This window comes from Capra hircus, chromosome 4, assembly GCF_001704415.2.
Source record: "Capra hircus breed San Clemente chromosome 4, ASM170441v1, whole genome shotgun sequence".
Taxonomy (NCBI): Eukaryota; Metazoa; Chordata; class Mammalia; order Artiodactyla; family Bovidae; genus Capra; species Capra hircus.
Window position 1 is genome coordinate 56356383 of NC_030811.1, and position 27618 is coordinate 56384000.

The 27618-nt window shown below is 43.3% G+C and overlaps 2 protein-coding genes across 2 annotated transcripts in view; one reads left to right on the forward strand and one right to left on the reverse strand.

The window, feature by feature from the left end:
* LOC102179628 lies at positions 1478 to 19608 on the reverse strand. Its single transcript, XM_018047502.1, has 5 exons — positions 19599 to 19608; positions 17878 to 18229; positions 8708 to 8837; positions 3234 to 3295; positions 1478 to 2500 (listed from the first exon to the last, which is right to left on the reverse strand). Exons 1-5 carry the CDS (start codon positions 19606 to 19608, stop codon positions 2179 to 2181), a joined length of 876 nt encoding a protein of 291 aa, XP_017902991.1. The 3' UTR covers positions 1478 to 2178.
* FKBP9 (FK506 binding protein 9) overlaps positions 23940 to 27618 on the forward strand; it is a 41568-nt gene continuing 37889 nt past the window's right edge. Inside the window, exon 1 of the mRNA XM_005679207.3 lies at positions 23940 to 24369. Coding sequence (XP_005679264.3) covers positions 23963 to 24369 — 407 coding nt within the window. The 5' untranslated portion in view covers positions 23940 to 23962. The remainder of the gene's footprint in view (positions 24370 to 27618) is intronic.

A 27618-nucleotide genomic window follows, 5' to 3' on the forward strand; every position in this document is an offset into this window, starting at 1 on the left:
GTACAATGTCACGAACCTCATTCTATAGTTCATCAGGCACTCTATCTATCAGATCTAGGCCCTTAAATCTATTTCTTACTTCCACTGTATAATCATAAGGGATTTGATTTAGGTCATACCTGAATGGTCTAGCGGTTTTCCCTGCTTTCTTCAATGTAAGTCTGAATTTGGTAATAAGGAGTTCATGATCTGAGCCACAGTCAGCTCCTGGTCTTGTTTTTGTTGACTGTATAGAGTTGCAAATTCACGTTTAGAATCAAACCCCTTTCCTGCCAGAGGCGCTCAGAGGACTCAAACGACGTTTGTGCGCACCAGGACCGAGGAACCCCACAGAGACTGAAACAGAACTGTGTTTGAGCATCTCCTGTGGAGGTATGGGTCAGCAGTGGTCTACCGCAGGGACAGAGGCTCTGCGTGTGGGTAGGCATAAGCCCTCTTGGAGGAGGTCGCCATTAACCCCAAGCACAGAGCTGCCAGAACTTACACAGGACTGGGAAATAGACTCTTGGAGGGCACAACAGAACCTTGTGCACCAGGACCCAGGAGAAAGGGGCAGTGACCCCACAGGAGTCTGTCCCAGACTTGCCTGTGGGTGTCTGGAAGTCTCTGGCGAAGGCGTGGCGGTAATGGCCTGCTGCAGGGTTGGGGGCACGGACTGTAGCAGTACATGCATGGGATCTTTTGATGGAGATCACCATTATCTTCATTACCTCCACCATAGTTTGGTCCCAGGTAAATAGCAGGGAGGGAACACAGCTCTACCCATCAATAGAAAATTGGATTAAAGATTTACTGAGCAAGAACCCTGATGCTGGGCTTCCCTTGTAGCTCAGTCAATAAAGGATCTGCCTGCAGTGCAGGAGACCTGGGTTCGATCCCTGGGTTGGGAAGATCCCCTGGAGAAGGAAATGGCAACCCACTCCAGTATCCTTGCCTGGAAAACCTCATGGACAGAGGAGCCTGGTGGGCTGCAGTCCATGGGGTTGCAAAGAGTTGGACATGACTGAGCGACTAACACACACACACCCTGATGCTGGGAAAGATTGAAGGCAAGAGGAAAAGGGGATGACAGAGGATAAGATGGTTGGATGGCATCACTGACTCAATGGACATGAGTTTGAGTAAACTCCAGAAGTTGATGATGGACAGGGAGACCTGCCCTGCTGCAGTCAATGGGGTCACAAAGAGTCGGATACAACTGAGTGACTGAACTGAACTGATCCCTTCCCCTGAAAACTCAGCCAAACATGAGAGAGTTTTATGGGCTTCCCTTGTGGCCCAGCTGGTAAAGAATCTGCCTGCAATGTGGGAGACCTGGTTTCGATCCCTGGGTTGGGAATATCCCCTGAAGAAGGAAAAGGCTACCCACTCCAGTATTCTCCCCTGGAGAATTTCATGGACTGTATAGTCCATGGGGTTGCAAAGAATCAGACACAACTGAGCGACTTTCACTGTCTTTGTTTCATGAACTCGAGACTTCTGTGTATAGCAAAGACCAACATGTTTTACACTGTTGAGCTGAAAAATAAAAAACCTAAACAATGCAGACAAATGGGTTGGTATGCTAGCATTTGTATTAAAAAAGGGAAAAAAACATTTGCTTGTGATACGTAAGATATTTCTGGATGACTTGATGAAAAATTAGTAAAATTGATAGCCATTGGGAAAGGGAACTAAATAGCTGGGGAAGAAAAGAGGAAAGTTTTTCATGATTAAAACCATATATACCTTATACATATATATATTTCTGATTACACCTCACAGCTAGCACTGATCCGCCAGTCAGTGATTTGAACCCGGGCCACGGTGGTGAAAGCATAGAGTCCTAACCACTGGACTTGCCAGGGCATTCCCCTCATACACCTTCTAAATTTGGACATAAGTATACTATGATGATTTAAAAATAACTGAGTATTTTTAAAATAAATAGTGAGCTTTTATTATCCTCAGCAGCAGAGGGAAATCAGGCCTGAGCTCTACACAGGTAGCTCCCCCCTGGAGGGGGAACCTACGGCAGCCCCGGAGGAGCTCCTCAGAGACTCCCTTCATCTGGCCGCCCTGCCCTAGGCATTCCTAAGGAGTTGGGACCCACAGGGATCAGCAGGGAGGAGCACAAGGGGAAAAGCTCTCCAGCCTGAAGTCAGGCGTGGCCAGAGCTAGCACCTGGCAACACACAACTCACATCCTCCCTGGAAGGCAGGGGAGAACCCGCACCTGGGCCTCCACAGCCCCTCCCTCTGGGCGTCTCTCCTGTTCCTCTCCGACTCCGCCTTCCTCCACGGGTCCTCTCAGCTTTGGCCACAGTGTTTGGTTTTTGAGAGGAGAGTGTTGAACAAGCCAGGCTCCGTCGTTCTGTGTCCGAACTCTCATTTGACTTGGAAGACTTATGCTTTCGTTTTTTCTTCTTTTTCTTTTCTTGCGTTTCTGTTCTGAGGAACTGGAGCTTCTCCCATAGTCATCTGACGCTGAATCCTCCAGTAATTGTTTTGATTGTTGTATCCTAAACACAGAAGATTGACGAAATAACCATATTCAATTCAATGTAAACAATTTTTTTTTAGATAAAAATGTAAGAGCAGTAGAGAGGATGAAAGCTGTCACAAATAGTCACCTCATTAAAGACAGTCCTGATGTTTACTTTTGCATATTTCCCCGTTCTTGGCTATATCCACGCCTATTTTACATGACGGTAACCAGTGTACAGGGGCTTCCCTGGTGGTGCAGAGGTTAAAGCATCTGCCTGCAACGTGGGAGACCTGGGTTCAATCCCTGGGTACAAGCCATTTTGTATTCTCAGGTGAATACTAGGTAATCTCCTTCAACAATTACAATTCAATATCACCAATTTGAAAAAAAAAAAAAACCCTCTTGTTTTTTCACCCTCTTTATTCATGTCTAATTTTTAACAGTAGCTCAGACCCTTAAAGACACTGGAGAAGGTAAAACATAAGAAAGAGACTCAATCACATAGTAGAGCTAGATATCACAGTGTGGGCTGCCAACATCAACTGTCTATGACGTGAGTGGGCTTGGCCAACTTTAACCCAAGCGGAACAGGCTGCCTGTGCGTTCCCCACATACTGGTCTTTTCAGGGACCACTCCTGTTCTCCAAACATTTCACAATTAAAATACCATCTTCATTAAACCATTTCTCTAATACTGGAATGGCTGTTTCTAACTTTGTATGATTTCAGACTTTAAGAAGATACTGTTATTACCAGAACAGTCTCACCTTATATCCTTTTTGTGTCTTTTATTCTCTTGTATGATGTCATACATGGGATCTTCATGTGCCTTAAGGGTGAAAAAGGGTTGGATGAAAAAAGGGTTAAAGTTGGGTTAGGGTTGCTAGGTTGTTAGTTAATTAAACATTAAACCCCTAGGTTACTAAAAGCCAGTTATTCTTTTTCAATTTGGTTGTTCAAATGTTCTAATCCTTCCTAAGGGGCACCAGCACTGCCAACTCACTGAAGCTGTGAAAAGAATTTCCCAAATAGGAAGATATAGGAAGGCTAACCTGGTGGTCCAGTGGTTAGGACGCCGCACTTTTCACTGTGGAGGCCCTAGGGTTAACCCCTGATCAAGGATCCCGCAAGCCACACAATGCAGCCAAAAGGAAAAAAATACAGGATTGGGGGCAGGAGGAGAAGGGACGACAGAGGATGAGATGGCTGGATGGCATCACGGACTCGATGGACGAGAGTCTGAGTGAACTCCAGGAGTTGGTGATGGACAGGGAGGCCTGGCGTGCTGCGATTCATGGGATTGCAGAGTCGGACACGACTGAATGACTGAACTGAACTGAACTATAAAGAAATAAACCGTAGCAGAATCATGAAATATTATTCAAGGAAGAAATATTGAAGCAGTTCTCTTTGTTCTATGTGGATACATGACCATGAAATATTAATAGTATTAAGAAAAACAAGTGAATTATAAAATCACATATAGGGGGACTTCCCTGGTGGTTCAGTGGCTAAGACTGCTCTCCCAATGCAGGGGGCCTGGGTTCAATCTCTGGTCAGGGAACTAGACCCCACATGTCACAACTGGTTCAGCTAAATAATAAATACCAAAAAAAAAAATCATATATAAGAATGAAACATTTATAGATATACAAAAATATATAAGTCTCCCAAAGTCTGGAAATATACTGGAGGTATAGATAATTTTAAATTATTTGAATTACTTAAAAATAAGAACACATGTATGGGAAATGTTATGGTATGTGAATTATCTTTTATTTTTTTATCTTGTTTTAAAAAAGAATAAACATTTATAATAGAAATTTTAGATACTGTCAGAAAATTGTTTTTAAAAAGTTGATTACTTCACTACCCAGAGATAACAGTAACATTAACATGTGGTGTCTTTTTCTTGTTTTTTTTTCTTGTTCTGGGGGGTTTCTTTTTTGCCATCCTATGCAGTCTGTGGGATCTTAGTATCACAACCAGGGATTGAACCTGTGCCCACATCAATGAAAGCACCAAGTCCTAACCACGACCACCAGGGAACTCCCTGGTCTCTTTTTCAATCATTACTCATAATTTATGAAAAATCATAATCATACTATATAAAATTCTATTACTTTTCATTTACACTTTCATGAACATGTCCCCATGATATAACACATCCTTCTAAGCCACAATTCCTAATGGCTAAATAATCTGTTACAGTAATTTATGTCGGTATTTAATTTATCTTGATATGTTGAACTATTAGTTGTTTTCCATTTTTCTTTAGTTTTCATTTTTCTGAACATATAAATTATAATGAAAACTATCCTGCTGCTGCTGCTGCAGCTGCTAAGTCCCTTCAGTCATGTCCGACTCTGTGCGACCCCATAGACGGCAGCCCACCAGGCTCCCCTGTCCCTGGGATTCTCCAGGCAAGAACACTGGAGTGGGTTGCCATTTCCTTCTCCAATGCATGAAAGTGAAAAGTGAAAGTGTCCGACCCTCAGTGATCCCATGGACTGCAGCCTACCAGGCTCCTCCATCCATGGGATTTTCCAGGCAAAAGTACTGAAGTGGGGTGCCATTGCCTTCTCCGGAAAACTATCCTATACACACGTAAATAGTTGTGTATATACTAATGTTCTCTTATACTCTTAAGGTAAATTCTTATAAGTAGGATTTCTGAATCAAAATGAGTATCCTTAAAGTTTCTGGGATTTATTGCCAAACTATGTTCTATGGTATCTGTAAAAATTGTTACTCCACTAGAAGTGGAATGATTGATGTCAAAATAAGTTATATCAGATTATTAAAATGAAAACACAGCATCTTAAGTGTCATAAAAACCGGAGAATGTCTGTTGACTCCAGTCTGATTTACGCTGACAACCTCAGTACAGCCAGACAGCTGCATACTTTACATGATAGAAGCAGTTACTGAATTTACACCCCTGGGAAGTGACTGTTAAAATAATATGATGAAATGATAGATTTATTTTACTGTCAAGTAAAGAGTATATACAATTTATATATACATTTCTAGCTTATAGTTTAAAGATATAAACTTTAGGTAAAGCCTGGAAAACTAAAACCCTATTTTAGCTATGAAACATGTTTTTGTTTAATACAGTAACTTTAAAAAAGTGATTGAATAAATAACAATGTCTGCTTCAGAAAAAGAATTACTTTTCCCAGGTATAAGCAAATAACACTTTAATGAGAAGTTAATTTTTTTAAAAGAACCTGTCTCACAAATGTACAGGCATAATACCTTGTTCTTTATTGTACTTGGCAGATACTGCGTTTTTTTTAATCGAAGGTTTGTGGCAACTCTGTGTCGAGCAAGTCAGTCAGCATCCTGTTTCCAAGAGTACTTGCTTACTGCATGTCACAGTGTCACATTATGGTAATTCTCACAATATTTCAAACTTTTTCATTATTGTTACGTTTGTTAGGGTGATCTGCAATCAGTAATCTTTGAAGTTAGTACTGTAGCCTTCTGAAGGCACAGATGATGGTTAACAATTTTTAGCAAGAAAGTATTTTAAATTGTTATGTACTTTGTTTTTTTAGACAGAATGCTGTTGCACACTTAACCAATTACAGTATAGTGTAAACATGACTTTTATATGTATTGAGAAATAAAAAAATTTGTCATTCACTATATTGTGATATTCATTTCTAGATATTGCTAGAACCAAACCTGCCTTATCTCCGAGGTATGCCTGTAACTTAACACAAATGTGGTTAACACCAGACACTTTGACTGAATGGCTCTGGGAATGTATTTTGTGTGAATTTCCAGTTCACTGATTACAGCCTAATTCACTGATATTCACTGTCTCTGATATATGTAAATTGATATGGTGGGGCTCTAGTTACTACTCTGAACTATTCTAACTTTTGGTTGCCTTTGATAAAAAAAAAAAAGGGCATTCTTTGTCCCCTGTTCAGTGACTATACCGTTTACAGCACCAGCCTGAAAGCAAAAATATAAAAGGAAATATTTCTGTAAGATAACACAGTTTCCTTTAAAGAAGACAAAGAATTGGTAGATCATATCAAAGTTTTTCTTCATTAAACTCCGATTCTAAAAACAAATGCAATCAATGAATGAACCATGTAAGATCCTAAAAAACAAAGGAAAACTTGCGATTGGGTTATGTCCCAATAAACCCATTGTATGTTGAAAATATCGTAGGTCAAAAATGCACTTTAATGCACCTAACCTACTGAATATCATAGCTTAGCCTAGCTTAAATGCACTCATAACACCTATTGATACATTAGCCTGCAGTTGGGCAAAATCATCTAACACAAGGGCCTCCCCAGTGGTTCAGCAGTAAAGAATCTGCCTGCAATGCAAGAGCTACAAGAGACACAAGTTCAATCCCTGGGTCAGGAAGATCCCCTGGAGAAGGGCATGACAACCCACTCCAGTATTCTTGCCTGGAGAATCCCACAGACAGAGGAGCCTGGTGGGCTACAGTCCATGGGGTTGAAAAGAGTCAGACATGACCAAAGCGACTTAGCAATGGCAATCTAACACAAAGCCTATTTTATTGAATAAAAAGCCTATTTTATAACAAAGTGTTGAATTTCTCATGTAATTTATAAATGGATGTATGAGTTCATTTACATATAATATATCCAAAAAAGCCAAATTGATAAAAACAGTAGATTAATGGCTATCTGGGGCTGAAATGGTGATTAACGGGAAAGAGTCCTGAGGGATCTTAATGGGAGGATAAAATTTTCTAAAACTTATTTACGGCAATAAACAAATATACTCAGTAGTTAACTAAAAAAAAAAAAAATCACTGTTTAAAATGAGTGAACTTCATAATATCTATATTAAACTGCAATAAAGCATTTCAAAAGGCCACAAACCCAAACATACAGAGAAAAACTTGTAAGAGTCAAATGCAAAAAAATTTTGTATATCACAATGCAGTAAACACTAAAATGAACAGACACCAGAAAATTCACTTCTAAGGCACCAGCGGGGAGAACTGAGAATCAACTCAATTTTTCTTTGCAGAACCTCCAAAGAGCTCAGGAATTGAGCTTTGAGCACCAGATACTGTTGAATGTAAGGGTAAAGGAGGAGCTGAAATAATGAGGACTGATTAAAAGTCCAAGGGTAACTCTTACTAGCCCTGGTAGAAGTTATTGTCTGAAAAAGGTAAATCATAGGATCTCTGGCAAAAGGACATCAGATACACGTGAAGGCAAGGTGCGGCAGTAAATACAGATGATTATGGGAACACGTTAAAAAAAGCAGACGGCAAGATTTCCCAGCCTTTTTGCTCCAGTTAGATTCCACAACACTAGCAGCTTGGCCTTCACCCTCCATGGAGGAGCCGCCTTCTCTGGGAAAATACAACCCAGCCCTAGAAGAAAAACCTACAGGTCCTGACCTCATAAGTTCTCGGTTGGACAGACTAGAAAGATCACCCTCCAGTGAAACTCAACAAGCCCTACTCACACACTTAGAGCTTCCAACAACTTTTTATCTCCCAGTGATGAGTAAGAATCACTGTGATTGCCAGTCTTCAAGATGGACACCAAAATCCCTAAAAAACACGCCCTCAGGTATTCCCTGCAATGCTGAATAAAGCTAATTGTTGTAACCTAGGTACTGGGAAAGGATGGTGTGTGAATGGAGGCAAAGAAACATGAACTGCTATTTTAATTGTGTGCATGAAGAATCTCTGTACAAACAAATGTCTTTAAAGGCAGCAGTACCCCATTTTCAAATGCCATCTTATGCTGGTGTGGTGGATGGTGTGCACACAGCTCCATCTGGTCCAGTCCCATCCTGTGTGGCCCAGAGCTCCTCTCAGGTCACCTGGAGAAAACCTTGCTATCACTGATGAGGAGGATTGGCTGAGGCAAGACCTAAGGGACCACCCCCCCAATGCATCCTTCGTCCCCCATGGCATTTCTACATGGAATATCCTTTCTGTTACAGGAATATTACTGAAGCATAGACTCTGCAAGCAGCTACAGTCCTGTGGAAGATCACTGCCCTTGCAGCCAGAAGCCCTGGAGTCAAGGCACTGCTCTGCCACTTACCCTAGACACTGACTAACACATGGAAGGGGGCTTCCTCATCTGTCGCCTAGAGATCACGCCCTGACTTCAACAGCATGGTGTGAGAATGAATTAAAAGGAGTGAACTCGTTTGTAAACAGTGGTCTATAACTTGCGTGAACCGAGGCTGTTACTTGAAACCCTTCCACACTCACACTGCATGACTTTGACTTCTTTCCCGAGTGGCATCCAAAGTCCTTTGGTTGGTGCGTGGGCCAGAAATTCCCTGGCATGTTCATTGCCTGGGACATCTGGTATACAGTCTTCTGGCTTAGTCTCATCTTCCTGAAAAAGGAAACAGTGTGTAAGCTCTATGGCAAAAAAAGCGCCAGAGCTCTCCTCCTACCTGCCTGAGAACACAGCACTGCCTGGCTTGCTCATGGGCTGGAGACCCCTATGTCATCACGTTATCCTCTGAAGAGCTAGAAAGACAGAGTATAACTGAGAAAGAAAATGGAAGTAACTATTCCAGAAGAGCTGCTGCTACTGCTGCTGCTAAATTGCTTCAGTCGTGTCCGACTCTGTGTGACCCCATAGACGGCAGCCCACCAGGATTCCCCCATCCCTGGGATTCTCCAGGCAAGAACACTGGAGTGGGCTAGCCTACCACAAAAACAAAGTAGCTGTTCTTAGAGAAAAGTCACTGGTGTTTACACAGGGATGATCTGCGAGCTCCAAATTCTAATTCCAGATCACAAAAATTAGATTCTAAGATCACAAAAAATTTTCTGCTAACTTAGAAGCTTTGTGGAATGAGGCAGAAGATAGAATTAAATAAGATTTCCTGGAACAATAAAAACAATGTATCAGAGTAAAATAGATTATTAGACCTTGAAGGTCACTGTCATGTTTTATAATCTCATACATCCTGTATTTGTGAGATGTATTTTTACCACCTAATAACTGCACTATATAATTAAGGTGCTGTTTTTTACCTTATGATTTTTTCAAGTTTCCAGGAAAATTAAATTTATAATGGAAGAATGTTTTCTAAAAAATTTTTTTTAAAGTTAAAAGCTACCAAACAGGAAAGGTTACTTTGGCCTTAAGTCCTCTAAGTCTCACTCCCAGAGAAACGCACTGACACTGTGGCCGGGGTGCTGGAGGAGGGACTCTGCACCAGGTGGGGCTGGACTGGATGGATTCACATGTCCTCAGAGTCCACTGTTCTCTGAACTGATGACAGTCAAGAAAGCAGCAGTGGAGCATCAGAGAAGGAACATGGGGCAGCAGAGCTCCAAGAAGATGCAGTCGCAAGGGAGACAGAAAGAAGGGGAGCGAGTGCTGAGGACACCCAGGGGGCCTGCAGTGGTGTGTCTTAGGGACAGACACGAGGCAGATTAAACTTCTGCAAAGGCACAGACTATGACAAGCCCAAAGTGAATGAACTGACTGCCATCTGCAGAGAAGAGAGAGGACTACCATAAAGGAGCTTCAAACCTTAAGCAGCTGTTTTTCATAACAAGTGAGTCTGAGCTCTGGTCAAATCTGTCTCAGAGGAAAACCAAAAATACAAACTTTACACTGACCATGATAAACTCAGGAGGAGGTTCTTCATAACTAGAAGGAAAAAAAAAAAAAAAAAAAAACACAAAACACTGATCATCAACCATGTTTACAGGAATATAACACATTTCAATCAGCAAAAAGCATCAATAGGCCAAAATAAAAAGGTGTTGTTGTTGTTGTTGTTTTTTCAGTAAAAACTGAAAACATTATAACTAAAACAGTTAATAAAATATGCCCAGCAGTCAGAAGACCCAAATAAATAAACTCATGCTATACCACATCCTACTGGGTTGTAGAACTTAAATTCACTGAAATAATAACTTGGTGTCTTGGCATGATTTTATTTTTGGAAGAATCAAGAGATTGCAGGGAAAATGTGATGTAAAAAGAGCTTTGAGTTAATTATGGTTCCAATCTGTCATTCCACTTGTGGGCGATTTGTGTGTGTGTGTGAAGTCGCTCAGTCGTGTCCGACTCTCTGAGACCCTGTGGACTGTAGCCCGCCAGGCTCCTCTGTCCATGGGATTCTCCATGGACAGAGCGGGTGATTTACCTATCATAATTTTCAGCTTCCATGACACTGAGAGGGTCATGGGGATGGGGGACTGTGCAGGAGGGAGGGAGCGAAGCCAGAGGGAAGGACCTGTTGTAGCAGAAGGAGGTGGGGTTTGACTTGTCCCAGAGGCTCCTCTCCCACTCCCCACCCAACAGCTTCAGATTCAAGATCCTCCCTGAAAGGCCTGTCCTGGCCTTCCAGTGGGCTGAGTGGGCTATGGGGATACTGTCTGCTGCTCAGCAGCCTGACTGCCCTCTGACCTCTCAGGACTCAGGTCTCCTGCTCAGTGCCGGGATAATAGGTGACACTCAGTGAAGAGCTACTGCTAGAGACGCAGGCGACTGTGTGCAAATGTAGTTTCCCTTCCACCAGCACAGCTCTCAGACCCCAGGGCCCTGAGAAAGCAAATCATGCCCGTGCTCCCAACTCATTTCCACTTGTCATTGCCCTGCTGAAACGTCCAGAAAAGGCTTCTGGATGCCAAATCTAGAAAAGTAGCACCAAATGCTCATGTTCATTTTTAAGTACTGACACACTACCTACTCCCTATTAAACACACTGTGTGGGTGTTTGGGTTTAATTGTGAATGCCCAAGGGACCAAAAACAAAAATGAGAATGAAAACAAAGAAACAGGACAACGGAACATGCCAGGTCTGTTCAGTGCTTCTGTAAGAAATATCCAACTGAGGACATCTGGACACTGTGGCTGGTTTAAAATTGTGTCTTGACTCCAGAAACTTGGAAACACACATGGGAGCTTTACCACTGATGCACCCAGATGGTGAGAGCCAGGATGACTAATTTTCCACATTTTCTATAATGAAGCTGTGTTACTTTATGACCAGGGGGGAAATGTTCAAAATGTGAACTAGATATCCATATGGGACACTCTCCATAAGTTTTAATTTTTAAAAAAGGGGAGTGAAGAGCAAACCATTACATTTGGAGTGATTTTTTTTTTTTTTTGCCACACTGGGCAGCTTGTGGGATCTTAGCTCTCCAACCAGTGATCAAACCCAGGGTCCCGGCAGTAAGATCCCTGAGTCGTAACTACTGGACTGCCAGGGAATTCCCTCGGTATTTGTGTGTATGGGCAAAAGGAGTCATCATGTGGCCATCACACACCCACCTTTGTTATACATACAGACTGTCTCTGGAAGGATATCTAAAAAACTGGCTTGTCTCTAAGGAGGGGAACTAAGGATCATATAAATGGGAGAGTCTTTATTATTCATTCTATTTGCATTTGCATGCACAGGTATTAACTTGCAAAATGCTTTCTAATTACAACAGAAAGGCAAAATCAGTGGTATCTTCATTACAGCCATGTTGGTGTAAGCCCAGGTTAATATATTTCTGAAAGAAAACTGAAGGTAACAGGGACTAAGAAAAATGGAGCCTGAAATATGCTTTATATAGACAGAGGAAGCTCTGCCCCTGAAGACTACATAGCAAACAGCCAGGCCTGAAGAGACTTAGCTTTTTATGTGTGGGACACTGCTTTTCCAAAGTAAATGCTTGAAATATTTTCTAACAGAAAGTGGGGAGATGATAACAGTTCATCAGCATCCATTCATTAGAAACATTAATGCTATGCCTTATGCATAGAGACCAAAAGGAGACTGCTGGTACCAGCATAAACCAACTGATCCAGGAATACATCCTTTGAGCCACAAGAGTTATACAAACAACAACATATGGCCAACAAACTGAAATCCAAATTACTGAAAAAATATGTAACTATTGATGCCAAAATGAAAAGGAGTGTGAAGGGACTAGACATTTTGAAATCTATTATTAGCAATGGCTTCCCTAAAAAGTCCATTTTACAACTGTTTTCATAAGTTTAAAGGAAGGCGGTTGATGGTTTTTCCTCAGGCTAAACAATTCATTAATTCAACATATTAAAACAAGAGAAGCAAGGTAAAGTGTAAGAAAATGGCCAGTGGAGATTGAAGAGGGTACATCAGGGACAAAGGATTTCAATTCAATTTCTGAAAAAGCAAACAAACTGTGGGGCCTGCCATTTAATAAAATTGCAGACTGAACAACATGCTTAATTTTTTTTGTTGTTGTTATAACAACAATAAACAAATTTAAAAGGTAGAAAGCTACAAAGGAATCTTCAGCAGAGACAACATCAGAGGAAGATTTCAACGAATCTGGGCAAGTGGAAGGAAGAAAGAACTGATTTCTGTCTGTGTAGAAAGTTAGTCTTCAGGAGATGGGGTTAGGGAATGTGGACATGGAGTGGCTGAAGCCACCAGTTTTTTCCTCCTTCCTTATATCCAGGAAACTGCCCACCCAACCTGTGAAGGTGACTGCAGATTAGTGCCCTCTGAGCATAGCTGAGGATGGGGGTGATAGTGAGTGTGGGCTGAAAATCGATGCTGAATGGAAGTTTGTATGAACTCGAGACACTCAGCCTTCTCCTTTCCAACCCACCCAGAAAGCTTGCATCTAAGCATAGATCCCCAGACTGAAGGGTCTTCTCTAGAGAAGCTGAAGAGCCCTAAAAAAAAATCTTTACCCACGGCCTGATCTTCCTCTAGTGAGACTACGCAGTCAATGAACAAGCACCTTCCCTCTCTGTCTCATACATGGATGCTTGTCAAAGGGTGTTACAGGGCCTCACTCTTAAATATGATTAGACACCCAGATATCCAGGCATTAGGGGGGGAAACTCTAAATGGAAGACAGATCAAAAGAAAAGGCAAATACAAAGGCAATGGAAGGAGCAGAAAATAAAGAAAAATTAATGAGTATCCTCGAAGAAGAAACAAGAAAGGATGTTATGGACAAATAATGCTCAGAATGAGAAAAAGTTCTTGAATTGAGAAATATGAGAGCAGAATTTTAAAAATATGTGCAATAGAAGAAACAGAAGATAAATCTACAAAATAGATTGAAGAGTCAAAGGGATAAACAACTGGAAATAAAAGATAATTACAGGATCGACAGAAATCCAACAGAAAGAAAAAGAAAAGGAGAAAAAGAAATCAAAACACAGTATACTTATTTAATATACCCATGAAATGTCAAAAGATGAAAAGAAACTGTTGTAAAAAAGACACACATCATCATAAGCTTCAGAATGGCAAAAATAAATGGAAGTAAAGTTGCCAAAGCTTTAAGAGTAGAGTTAAGGCTGAGCAGGTAACCTATAAAAGAAAGGGAATCACAGTGCCATCAGACTCCTTAGCAATTCTGAAAAGTACACGCCACCTTCAAAACTGAGTGAAAATAATTTTTGACCTAGAGTTCTATACCTCACCAAATTATGAAGTTTAAAGACAGAATAAAGACATTGTCAGATATGCAAGGCGTCAAAAAATTTACCTCCAATACACTCTTTCATGGGAAGTTACAGAATGTGCTTCAGCAAAATATGGGAGTAAAGACAGAAGGAGGAACAGATGCAATCCAGGAATGGGATAAAAGACAGGATATTGGTGAAAGAAGTTCCAGGATAATGGTTGCATTCCAGGTCTAGAAAGTAACGAAGGATTACTGGAGGATAAAAGATGAAGGATCCAAGTGAAAAATAAAATAATTGATTATCTAGATAAGAATACATGGGGAAAGTATTTTCAGCTTTTGAAGCCTCAGGGGAAAAAATAGCACTTGATAATAGTATATGAAGTCGCTCAGTCATGCCCAACTCTTTGTGACCCCATGGACTGTAGTCTACCAGGCTCCTCATCCGTCCATGGGATTTTCCAGATGAGTACTGGAGTGGGTTGCCATTTCCTTCTCCAGGGGAATCTTCCCGACCCAGAGATCGAACCCTGGTCTTTCGCATTGTAGGCAGACACTTTTACCATCTGAGCCACAGGGAAGTCCCTGGTGTGAAAAGAAGAGAAGCAAAAAGCAAAGGAGAAAAGGAAAGATAGACCCATTTGAATGCAGAGTTCCAAAGAACAGCAAGGAGAGATAAGAAAGACTTCCTCATTGGTCAATGCAAAGAAATAGAGGAAAACAGTACAACGGGAAAGACTAGAGATCTCGTCAAGAAAATTAGAGATACCAAGGGAACATTTCATGCAAAGATGGGCTCAATAAAGGACAGAAATGGTATGGACCTAACAGAAGCAAAAGATATTAGAAGAGGTGGCAAGAATACACAGAAGAACTGTGCAAAAAAGATCTTCACGACTCAGATAATCACAATGGTGTGATCACTCACCTAGAGCCAGACATCCTGGAATGTGAAGTCAAGTGAGCCTTAGGAAGCATCACTACGAACAAAGCTAGTGGAGGTGATGGAATTCCAGTTGAGCTATTTCAAATCCTAAAAGATGATGCTGTGAAAGTGCTGCACTCAATATGCCAGCAAATCTGGAAAACTCAGCAGTGGCCACAGGACGGGAAAAGGTCAGTTTTCATTCCAATCCCAAAGAAAGGCAAGGCCAAAGAATGCTCAAACCACCACACAATTGCACTCATCTCACACGCTAGTAAAGTCATGCTCAAAATTCTCCAGGCCAGGCTTCAACAATATGTGAACCATGAACTTCCAGATATTCAAGCTAGTTTTTAAAAAGGCAGAGGAATCAGAGATCAAATTGCCAACATCCGCTAGATCATTGAAAAAGCAAGAGAGTTCCAGAAAAACATCTATTTCTGCCTTACTGACTATGCCAAAGCCTTTGTGTGGATCACAACAAACTGGAAAATTCTGAAAGAGATGGGATTACCAGATCACCTGACCTGCCTCTTGAGAAATCTGTATACAGGTCAGGAAGCAATAGTTAGAACTGGACATGGAACAACAGACTGGTTCCAAATAGGAAAAGGAGTACATCAAGGCTGTATATTGTCACCCTGCTTATTTAACTTATGTACAGAGTATATCATGAGAAACGCTGGGCACAAGCTGGAATCAAGATTGCTGGGAGAAATATCAAGAACCTCAGATATGCAGATGACACCACCCTTATGGCAGAAAGTGAAGAAGAACTAAAGAGCCTCTTGATAAAAGTGAAAGAGGAGAATGAAAAAGTTGGCTTAAAGCTCAACATTCAGAAAACGAAGAGCATGGCATCTGGTCCCATACTTCATGGCAAATAGATGGAGAAACAGTGAAAATAGTGGCAGACTTTATTTTTCTGGGCTCCAAAATCACTGCAGATGGTGACTGCAGCCATGAAATTAAGAGACACTTGCTCCTTATGACCAACCTAGACAGCATATAAAAAGCAGAGACATTATTTTGCCAACAAAGGTCTGTCTAGTCAAAGCTATGGTTTTTCCAATAGTCATGTGTGGATGTGAGAGTTGGACTATATAAAGAAAGCTGAGTGCTGAATTGATGCTTTTGAACTGTGGTGTTGGAGAAGACTCTTGAGAGTCCTTGGACTGCAAGGAGATCCAACCAGTCCATCCTAAAGGAAATCAGTCCTGAATATTCATCGGAAGGACTGATGTTGAAGCTGAAACTCCAATATTTTGGCCACCTGATGCAAAGAGCTGACTCATTTGAAAAGACCCTGATGCTGGGAAAGATTGAAGGCAGGAGGAGAAAGGGACGACAAAGGATGAGATGGTTGGATGGCATCCCCAACTCAATGGACATAAGTTTGAGTAAACTCCGGGAGTTGGTGATGGACAGGGAGGCCTGGCGTGTTGCAGTCCATGGGGTTGCAAAGAGTCGGAAATGACTGAGCAACTGAACTGAACTGAACTGAATAGTATATGAAGCAAATGAAAAATTGAGGCTATTACTATTCAAAAGACAACAGTTATACTAGAAAACAAGAAAATCATACCATTTGACTCAAAAATAAGCAACACTGCATAATTATAACAATGTTAGTACTCACATTGATTAGGGAAGTTATTACATCATAACGGAGCTCAATCGGAAGGATGGAAACAGAAAGGGCAAATAGGAGAACTAAATCTTTACAAGAAGTTAATAGATAATGTCTAAAAGTGTTGAATCAACAAAAGCAGTATAAGCATACCATTTAGAAATGTGCAGTTAAATCCAAGAAGTGAAACCTAAAAGCGTTTGCACATGGAAGTCTTGGCCCTGTTAGGAGAGAACTGGGGGTAGAGGGTTGTACAGGGAACTATGGGGGTGAATGAGGAGTGTGGCAACCCACCACTATTTTTTTGTACGATTTTTAGTAAATACTATTAATATTTGAGTTTTTAAGCTATATACAAGTATTACTCTGATATAAATTAAACTTTATGAAAATCAAACACAACTCTGAACTAGAAAAAGCAAACATGTTGATAGCCTAACCAGTTTTAAACCTGTGAAACTGGAAAAATCCCATTGGTCTGAGGATTGAGGACACCTCAATTCTGCTGTAGCTTTGTTGGCTAAACAGGTCAGTGACTTAATCACTGAGCCTCCATTTTCTCACCTATAAAATGTTATCATCTTTCTCCTGTCTGTGAAAAAGTTCTGTGAGCTTCAAAATAAACATATAGAGTATTAACCACCATCTGGCATCTTATAGTTAAAGATACTGAGCGCTGAGTGGGCCTCAGCCCTGCCTGAGTCCAGGGTGTCTAGAAGGAGCCAGGACCGTGGCTGCTAGCAATGCAGCTCCTGTATCCACGACCATTGCTCACTGAGGCGAAATTCAGCTCAAGAGCCACGCTGAAAAGTACAAGTCAGGCTTCAAGGAACCAAGCATTTTGTATCAAAGCTCCCAGAGGTGAAGGAGAAGGATTAACCCTTTGAGGACCTTTCCTGACATGTCTGTCTTAGCAATCATGAGAAAGCAGGCAATGAGAAGTGCCTGAAACAACTCAAATAACTAACTGAAAATCAAACTTAGGAAAGTTCGACTTCTAAAGCTGATTACAGGATGACAGAAACACAGAAAAGAACCGAAAGGGTCGTTAATCCAACTTTCCACCTGATGTCTATTTAAATCTCCTTTACAACCCACCCTTCTCTCAGTGGTCATCTGGACTCTCCTCCAATCCTCGGGAGCTGGGGAGCACACTGCCTCTTAAGTCAGGCTGACACGGGTCCTAATTCTCCTTGAGCTGGAACTGGCCTCCTAGTAGCTTTCATCCTTATCCCTGGTAAAAAATCCTAAGGACCAGAGAGAACAAGTCTACGCTCTCTCCTACCTGACAGCTCCTCCCTAGTAGTTAGGAGCCAGGCCCTCACCCCACTTTACTTCTTTTCGTCACGGCACGAACTGTAACGGGAGTGGGCTTTCTCTTCCCTTATTAACAGCAGAAGATGGAAAGGATGGGGATTTTAACCCGTTCACAGCGCGCCCCCTGACCTGAGAGCGGGAAGGACCAGGGCTCTCAGGGGCGCTTCTGGATTCAGTCCTGACCAAGCACCGCCGCTTTCTGCCGGGGAAGCGCCCGCCGCCGCAGCTCGAGTCCCCGGACGAGGCTCGGGGGAGGAGCCTCCCTCCCTCCAGCCAGCCGCTGGGAGTCTAGGGTCCCGCCGCCCGGGATCAAAACCGGCTTCGTGGGGCCGCGAAGACAGCACTTCCTGCCTGCCGCGTCCGCCGGGCCCCGCAGCAACCCCTCCTCCCGCCGCCCCACGCCCGATTTCATCACCGAGGCCACCGGTCCCCCGCCTCCTCCGGCAGCTCAGCCGGACGGACTGCCGCCCGGCGGCGCAGCCTTAAGTCCGCACTTGGAGCGCCAAAACCCTGCGGTGGGGTCAGCGGGTGCCGCCAGCCGGAGCGCGCCCCTTGAGAAGGCCGGGAGCCCTGCAGCCTAGGATGCTGCGGGGGGAGCTTGAACTCCCCCTTGGTTCTCTGAAAGTATTTCTCCTGAAGCCTTCAGGGATGTAAGCCGTCAGTTGCATTGAAGCCACCATGCTAAGAAAAAGCCCAAACTAACAAGCGGGAAAGATCGAAGCCAGGAGGAGAAGGGGACGACAGAGGATCAGATGGTTGGATGGCATCACCGACGCAATAGACATGAGTTTGAGTAGGCTCCGGGAGTTGATGATGGCCAGGGAAGCCTGGCGTCCGGTAGTCCATGGGGTCGCAAAACTTCGGATACGACTGAGCGACTGAACTGAACTGAACAACTGGGGAGAGATCATGTAAAGAGGCCCTAAGACTCCATAAAAAATGAGATGTCAGGTCAGACCCCACTGCCTAACCACACTCTACCCCTAGTTAGAGGACTCCTTGGTGCATGCCAGATATACAGTGGCTCACAGCAACCAAGCTAGACCAGAACTGTTTTCCCCATCTTGGGGAGGCTTTGTGGCCGACCAGTTATGTGCATAAAGTAAAAGAAAAGAAAATGGAAGAAGGAAAAAAGAAAAAGAAAAGACAACAAACAGTATTTAAACACAACAGGTGACCTTATAGCGTGCAAGCAAATAATCGGAAAACTTTAGTATATACTTCTATGCAGAAAGCAATTGTGTTGGATTTTTCTCACTTGCAATTGATAAAAGTCAATTCAAAGTCAGTTTGCCTAACACAGTGATTTGATCTCTCAGCAAGAAGACCTGGGGATTGATAATTACATTTTAGCAAATATTAGTAAAAATTCTTTTGAAGACAACAGTGGACCAAAATCCAAATCGAATTGTTCTTTTTTTTTTTTTTCTGCAGTACCTCCCCACATGTGGGATCTTAATTCCCTGACCAGGAATGGAAACTGTTCCCCTGCACTGGAAACTCTTGAGTCTTGACCATTTGACTGCCAGGGAAGTCCCCAAATGAAACTGTTCCAAGAAAATAAAATTCAGGAATTTATTGACTTACATATGTGAAATGTCATAGGATAAAACTTCAGGAATGGCTGGATCTAGGTGCTAAAATGTTATAGTTGGCAAGTTCTCTCTCAGCTTTACTTTCCTTTGTATTGCTTCGTTCTTTGCAGTTTCTCCCATGTGGGGAAAAAGATGGCCACTGGAAGCCAAAGATGGCCAACAAATTAGCAGTCCTAGATGGAAGAAACTTTCCCTTTCTCAGTTTCAGTAAGAATTCCATGTATTATACTCATTGCCTTAGCAATTCTTTATTACCCAGGGCCATCTCTCACATTCAGCCCCATTTTCTGATTGTGATAAACTCAGTATAATAGCATCTAGTAAGCAATGAAACAAACGGGAATTCTTACCCTGGTGGTTATGATTCTGAATCATTATTATTACCTATCATCCTTTGTTTATGCTTATAGCATCTGGAGGGGTGTGCAGGTACAGTTCATTTCCAGAAATAGAGAGTAAAGTGATTATTACCCAACCGTGAATATACATGGAGTCATCCTTCAGTTTGTACCAGGGCACCTAGCTCAGTGAGTGAGAGATGCTTTCTTTGTCGTCTCTCCCTATTCTAGCCTCAGCTTCAGGCTTTTCTACCCCTCTGCTTCATCCTAAGATAGCAGATTCACCCTCAAATCCAACAAGAGGGTCTTGGTGTTGGTCTAATTGTAGAGGGGTGTCTGTATCTAGTCCTGACTGTGTTACTGGATAGGTTTGAAGACTTTTTTCCCCTTGATGTTTATTTATTTCTGGCTGTGCTGGGTCTTTGCTGGTGCTTGGACTTTTCTCTAGTTGTGGCGAGCAGGGGCTACTCTCTTGTGGTGCATGAGCATCTCACTGTGGTGGTTTCTCTTGCAGAGCACGGGCTCTAGGGTGATCAGGCTTCAGTAGTTGCAGCATGTGGGCTCAGTAGTTATGGTGCATGGGCTTTAGATGCCCCACTCCATATGGAATCTTCCCAGATCAGGGATCAAACCTGCGCACCCCCGCATCCCGGCACTGACAGGCATATTTTTAACCACTGGACCACCAGGCAAGTCCTATTTCTAATAATTTCAACTGGCATTCTATTTAGTCACTAATAGGACTGGAGGAAAATTACAGGCAACGTGTTTTCTTTGGTGCTTGGAAGGGGAAAAGGAGACAGCTAACATAATTAGCAATCCGTGGCAAAAAACTGGTTGACAAACCAATTGTCATCCCCCTTCATTTCCTTGCTCACACCACTCTGGCTTTGTACAAGACGCTTAGGTGGCCATCTACTTCAGGGGAGGCCCTTTCCCTCCTCTCTGGAAATGAATCTTAATTAGTCTTAAACCAATCATAGTAATGCAGTTTCTCTTCCACTGATAGATAGATTAGCAATGGGCATGGGATGCAATTTCAGTCAATGAGGCATGATGGGAGGGCAGTAGGAGGGAGGGTTTCTGGAAATGCTGTCCTTGCTCTGAATAAATGATACTTGGAAAGATAAAAGGTCCCCTTTCTGCCTCAGGATGGTGTTCTCTGTAGATGGTAGTTGGATCTAGGGCAGGCATCTTGTAATCACAAGGGGCAGCAGCAAACCCCCTGAGGAGGAAAGGAAAAGAAGGTGTCAGACCACCTGAGGTTGTTCTAGAGACACTTCATTAACCACTCCTGCAGTTGCTTCCCATCCAGATTTCCTGAGAGATAATATATATGGGTTAAGTGATTTTTGAGTTTTCTATTACTCATAGATATATGTTATTCCTTACATTTCCATATTACTTTGCAGATTTCCACGCCTCCTAAACTGCTTCACTTGATCCTCACAGAAACTCTATGGAGATAGGCAAGATATCTTACAAATAAGGAAAGTGATGCTCAGAGAATAGGGGGATGGGTGGCCCTACAAGCAGGTCAGTCTGATTTCTAGTCTAGGATTTTCCATCAAACCACATGGCAACTCCAAGTGTGTTGTCCAATACTGAAGGTGGGAGACTTTCTTGGAAAATCCTGGGAAGGAAGAGAAGACACTGCTACTTCACATTTGCCTCAGGTCAGTTCAGAGGAATACTGGCCTTCTCTTTATCCACAGCTCAGTGTGTACCAAGCTAAAGTTAATAGCTTACATAGCTTAGCCTTCAGGGTTTACTGCTTTTAGAAGATTTGATTCATGCATCAATCCTTCTTTATTTCAGGCTCAGTGAAAAGCAGAATTCTTTCTTTAGTGCCCTGCTTTACTTGCCAGATTATGTTTGTAATTTTCCCACTAACTTCTTGTATGGAGCTGGATGGAAAGAACCTTTGAAGCTCCAACATTCTGGCCCCCTGATGTGAAGAGCTGACTCATTGGAAAAGACCTTGATGCTGGGAAAGATTGAGGGCAGGAGAAGGGACGACAAAGGATGAGATGGTTGGATGGCATCACTGACTCGATGGACATGAGTTTGAGCAAGCTCTGAGAGCTGGCGATGGATAGGGAAGCCTGGTGTGCTTCGGTCAGCCCATGAGGTTGCAAAAAGTCAGATATGACTGAGTGACTGAACTGAACTGAGAAAGAACCTAGTTTTCTGATACTCATTCAGATGGATCCTGTTTCAAATCGCCCTTCAGTTCTTCCTCCAGGACACTCCACACCTCCATCCCAGACTCAGACCTTTTGTGTATTTCTCCTATTATGTCCTTGCCTCGATTGTGTCACACATCCTCTTGTTCCCTGGCTCTGTTCTCTCACTGATTCTCATCTTCTATTTTCCCCTTCTTGCTATCTTTCTCGCTTCTCCCCCCACCCTTTTAAAAAATTCCAGTACCTTTCCCTTCTTTCTGGTTCCTGTCTCTCACCAACCTGCCTCTTTCCCCTATCTTTACCTTTCTGAGCTTTTAGTCTACTGTTGACTCTTCTTGACTGGAGTCACAGTTTTTAAACTTGGCCAGTTCTCACAATGTCACCCCCAGTTTGATGGAAATCTTTTTTTTTTTTTTAATTTCAGCTTGATTTTATCAGTGCTTAGGTTGATGTTATCAGTAATGCCAAGAGGTAAATTTTCTCTTTAGCAGATTGCTACAGAAATCCAGTTCAAAGAATGTCGGTTAGGTTTTAAAGAGACGTTGTAGAGCACACATACTGTTTGATCAGATAAGTAACATTTTAAAAGGGATAACAAGGGAATTCCCTGGTGGTTCAGTGGTTGGGGTCACTGCTTTCACTGCTGTGGGCCCAAGGTCAATCCCTGGCTGTGCAACATGGCCAATAAATAAATAAATAAAAGGAATGACTAGAAATCAATGACTAGAAATCACTGGGAAGTACTACAAGGCAAAGTAGCAATCACTGCCTGACCTGCTTCTTCCTGCGTCTGTCTTCTTTTGCATGCTGAAGTGTCTCCTCTCTTACAGGATCACAGAATTTTAGGATTGGAAGTCTTAGAAATCAACCCCTTCATTTTGCAGATGAAGAAACAGAGGCCCAGCTAGGTGGCATGTGTTGCCCACAGTCACAACAAGGAAGGGCAAGATTCCTGACTGGAACCAGGCTGACTTTTTGGTTTATTTCTATGTAAAACCTGGCAGAGTTATTAAAAACCATAAAGAACTAATGAAAAGTACATAGAAGGAAGCAAATCATCACCCCAAATTCAACTTACCGGTGGTTGAATTGTATTAGTAGGTTTTCTATTTCAATAAAATAAGCTCTATTACGAATAATGGACCTTTTTTTTAGTGCTACATGTAGCTTCTCATTAGATCCTGGATCTAATAAAATCTATAACACTCTAATAATTATAATTTTTAAAAAATTATCACATTTTATCTTCATCTTACAGAGGACACTGACTTAACTTGCAGGTCACCTAGACAGTCCACATTTTTTTTTTTTCCTTTAATAAGGTGGATTCAATTTACTCACCATTTGTTAGCATTTTTGCATTTCTAGTTAGAGATTAGGTTGCTACCCAGCTTCTCTCTCCGTTGCTATCTTTGCCAGGTTTTGGTATTGGGATTGTTTGCTTCCCAAACAAGTTGACAAACCTTTGGTGATTTGCTTTCATTAGTCCAAGTTTCAATAAATAAGAACTAACAATTCTAAACTAAGAATGCGTTTAACTACTCTAGTAAATTTCCCCGCAGAATCTGGGTCTGTAATGTGAAGTCTTAACTAGCTTAGTCACGGGGTGGGACCATGTGGGATGTTTGCTATTAAGTATCACTCACATCTTAAAACTTTCGCCTGAGCAACTGTCACGGAGTCTCCCCTTTCTCTAAGTATTAAAAGAAAATCCTGGGGAAAGAAATCTCGAAGATGGCTTCCGTCTGTTTCAACGTAGAATCCAGCCTTGAAACTAAGTTTTTTTAAAAAGAAGTTTTCCTCCCTTCCCAAATCAGCAAAGGGTAACTGGATCCGCGGCCACGTAGGAGCCTCTAGGGGTCCTAAATCCGGAGTCTCTAGGGGCAGGCAGAGATCCGCGGGTTTGCCTGGGCCAGAAGTCTTTCTCTTCTAACTGTATATCGCAGCCCAATCCCAAAGAGTTCTTGATTTCTCCCTCGGGGACTGGTCCCTTTGAACTTCCAGAAGGCCCGCCTCTTCCCCGGGCTGGCCAGCTCACGGGACGGGCGGTGCAGGGCAGGCCTGGCGCTCGGCCGCGGCTCCTCCCCTCCCTCGGATGTGGCCGGGGGGCGGGGGGCGGGAGAGAGGGGGTGGCTGCTGCCGCCCGGGGAGAGCCGGGAGTCTTTTCCACGTTTGCAAAGGCCGCCGCACATCCAGGCCCGACCAGCGCCGCCCGAGCTCCGTGCGCCCTCGCGGCTCCCCGCCGCGCCCCCTCCTCTCCTCGACTCCGATGGCGATCAGGGCCCGGAGTTGGCGGCCCCCGCCGCCGCCGCTGCTCCTGCTGCTTCTCTGGGTGACCGGGCAGGCGGCCCCTGTGGCGGGCCTGGGGCTGGGTTCGGACTCGGAGCTGCAGATCGAGCGGCGCTTCGTGCCCGAGGAGTGTCCGCGCACCGTGCGCAGCGGCGACTTCGTGCGCTACCACTACGTGGGGACGTTCCCCGACGGCCAAAAGTTCGACTCCAGGTACCGCGCCCCGCGCGCCAGCCGGACCTCAGAGGCTGCAGCGCCCGTTTTCCCGCTTCCTCGTCTCCGGACAGGCCTTTCCCTCCCGACGGACCTCCCCCAGCTCCGCCCCTCGAACCCGCGCTCCTCCCTTTCCCTCTTCTCACCCCAAAGCTTCCCCGACCCTTCATCCCTTCAGCCTGGGGGATGCGGGGGCCCTGGAGCTTGCCAGCCCTTTTGCTCACCTGGTGGGGTGGAATCTTCCTGGGACCTTGCGCAGCGGTGTTGGCGCCGATCACCCACTCCTCCGCCCTGTGCAGTAACACGCGCGAAATCTTCGTAAAGAGCTGGCCCCCTAGCCGACCCCCGAGAGTGAATGTTAGTGTTCGCCTGTCTGTCTGGCTTGACTGTTCCTTCCGGCAAGGCCCTTGAGTGTCAAGTCATTCATGCCTCTCGATGATGATGATGGAGGTGGCGATAGCAGCCGCTAGCATTTATGGAGTTGTTACAGTTGTTACAGGGTGGTTCTCAGTGCTTTACATATAACGAATTTATTTAATTCTTAACTACAGTTTTCTGTGTAGGTATTATCATTACCCTTATTTTGCCAGTGAGATAACTTGGGCCCATTGGAGGCTGAGAAACTTGTTTAAGCGAGATAGTTTTGAAACCTGAACAATCCAAGTCCAGGATTTGTGCCCATTAACTACCGCCCTCCCCTTATGGCCTTACAAAAAACTCCCTGGGCAGGAGGTCGTCCAGAGCAAGTCACTCAGCTTTGCCCCATGCCCGGTGTCCGCAGTTCCTGCCCTTGAATCTGCAGCGAGATCACAGCTTCCCCAGTTTAGCATTAGGCTTAACAGGCCCCTTCTCCAGCTCCAAGCTGCTCTCCTTCCCCAGACTTTGTTACGGTCCTAGGTCTGTGTCCACACTTCTTTTCGTGATCTGCTTTGTGCTTGAGGCGGGGCTAAGCTCATTCCTGAGGTTACCTTTTAAAAGGTACTCTTTGTCTTTTTTGCCTTTTAAAAAATTCCAGACAGGGAGTGTATATACAAAAGCTGGTTAGTATTTGATGTGGCACATAGCAAGCACTGAGAAATATTCATTCTCTTATTGTTTTAGTTGCTTCTTTTTAAAACAGGTTTATTGAGATATAATTTACATTCCATACAATTCACCCATTTAAAGTGTATGATTCAATTTTTTTTTTTTTTAGTATATTCACAGTCGTGAAATCATCACAACTCTCTAATTCTAGAATATTTTCCACACTCCAAAAAAAGAAACCCATCAGCAATTACTCCCTTCCCCTCCAGGTCTAGGTGACCACTAATCTGCTTTCTGTCTATGGAATCTTGCCATTTGCAGCCTTTAGGTTTGGTTTCTTTCACATAAGCTTGGTTCATTTATGCTGTAGCATGTATCAGCTCTTATTCCTATTTCTGGCTATATAATATTCCATACCATATTTTATCTATTAATTAGCTGATGGGCTTTTGAGTTATTTATACTTTTTGATTATTATGAATAATGATGTTGTGAACATTCACATACAAAGTTTTGTGTGGACATATGTTTTCATGTCTTATGGATATAGGCCTAGAAGTGGGTCCTATGGTAACTATGTTTAACTTTTTTAGGAACTGCCAAACTTGTTTTCCAACGTGGCTGCACCATTTTACAATCCCACAGCAGTATATGAGAGCTCCTGGTTCGCCATGTTCTCACCAACACTTGTAATTGTATGCCTTTTTGATTATAGCCATCCTAGTGGATGGATATGAAATAGTAGGTCATTATGGTTTTGATTCATGAATCTCTAATGGTGAAGGATGCTGCACATCTTTTCATGAGTTTATTGGCCATTTGTATATCTTCTTTTGCTTCACTAGTTAGAAAATAGTGAAGACTTTCCTGCTTATGCTGATGTTAATTAATAATTCCCACTGGAGCAAATCATCTAATACTTTCTACCCTCTAGAATGACAGCCACTGGGAGACAATGTAAAAGTGAAAAGAGAAAGTGTTAGTTGCTCAGTCATGTCTGACTCTTCCCAACCCCATGGATTGTAGCCTGCCAAACTCCACTGTCCATGGAGTTTCCCAGGCAAGAATGTTGCTATTCCCTTTTCCAGGGGATCTTCCTGACCCACAGGCAGTGGAAATACAGATGAGCTGTCATCCATTCTGCAAATGTGTATGCAGTGTCTGCCCCTGAGGATGGTGTTCCCTCCCTGCACTCTGGCTATTGTCCAGACAATTATACACTGTGTTAAGTACAGAAAGAATAATAGCACACACTTCTGTCTCTCACATAGAGTTCACAGATAGTTCTTACCTTGTGCCTTTATATATATGAACTACACTGAATGCTTTTAACCTCATGATACAATACCATCTCATTACAAATGAAGAAATTGGGGCTCAGAAAGTTCAAGTAATTTACCCAAGATGATAACTACTAAGTGGTGGAGTGGGGCTTTGAATCTAGGCAGTTTAGTGCCAGAGTCTCAAGTTTATAGTCTGTAGTCCACTCGTGTGTGATGGCAAGAATGGCAAGGAGCTTTGGAACCACCCAGAAAGTTTAACTGTATGTTGTGTGTATTGGTGTGTTTGTGTCTGGTTGTGGGACTGGTCAAGATGGCGTTTTAGGATGTGTGTTAAGTCACTTCAGTTGTGTCTGACTCTTTGCGACCCCATGGGTTATAGCCCACCAGGCTCCTCTGTCTTTGGGATTTCCCACGAAAGAATATTGGAGCGGGATGCTATTCCCTTCTCCAGGGGGTCTTTCAGAGCCGGGGATCAACCTGTGTCTCCTGCATCTCCTGCATTAGCAGGTGGGTTCCTTACCACTAGTGCCACCTGGGAAGTTGGTGTGTGTGTCTGTATGTGTGCCTGGTTGGGGGCTGGTCAAGATGGAGTTCTGGGACAGCAGGAGTAAAATCTGAGCAGGATTAAAATTTACCAGGAAGAACTGAGGGATGCGGGCTGGGGGTAGGGGTAGGGGTGGGGAAGAAAAGGCGAGAGTGGTGGAGGGAAGAGCACATGCAGAGGCCTGGAAGAGGGGGCATGTGAAAGCTGCTTAGTATGGCCTGAGCTTGGAGTGGGGGTAGAGGAGCGACAGGGAGGGAAAAAGAGGAGGCGAAAGGAGGTCAGAGAGACAGAGTCAACTTTTGAGAGCTCTCATCTGCCTGGCTGTGGAGTTTGGTCTTTGTCTAGGGACAGTGGGAAGCCACTGAAGAGTTAATCACGGGCGTGAGAGACCAGAAC

Excerpts from the sequence above, each read along its gene's own strand:
- LOC102179628 (XM_018047502.1), bottom strand. Across the intron at positions 3,296-8,707 it reads AGAAGTCAAAGTCATGCAGT|GCACATGAAGATCCCATGTA; the intron begins GTGAGTGTGGAA and ends TTCACCCTTAAG. Across the intron at positions 2,501-3,233 it reads AGACACAAAAAGGATATAAG|GATACAACAATCAAAACAAT; the intron begins GTGAGACTGTTC and ends TTCTGTGTTTAG.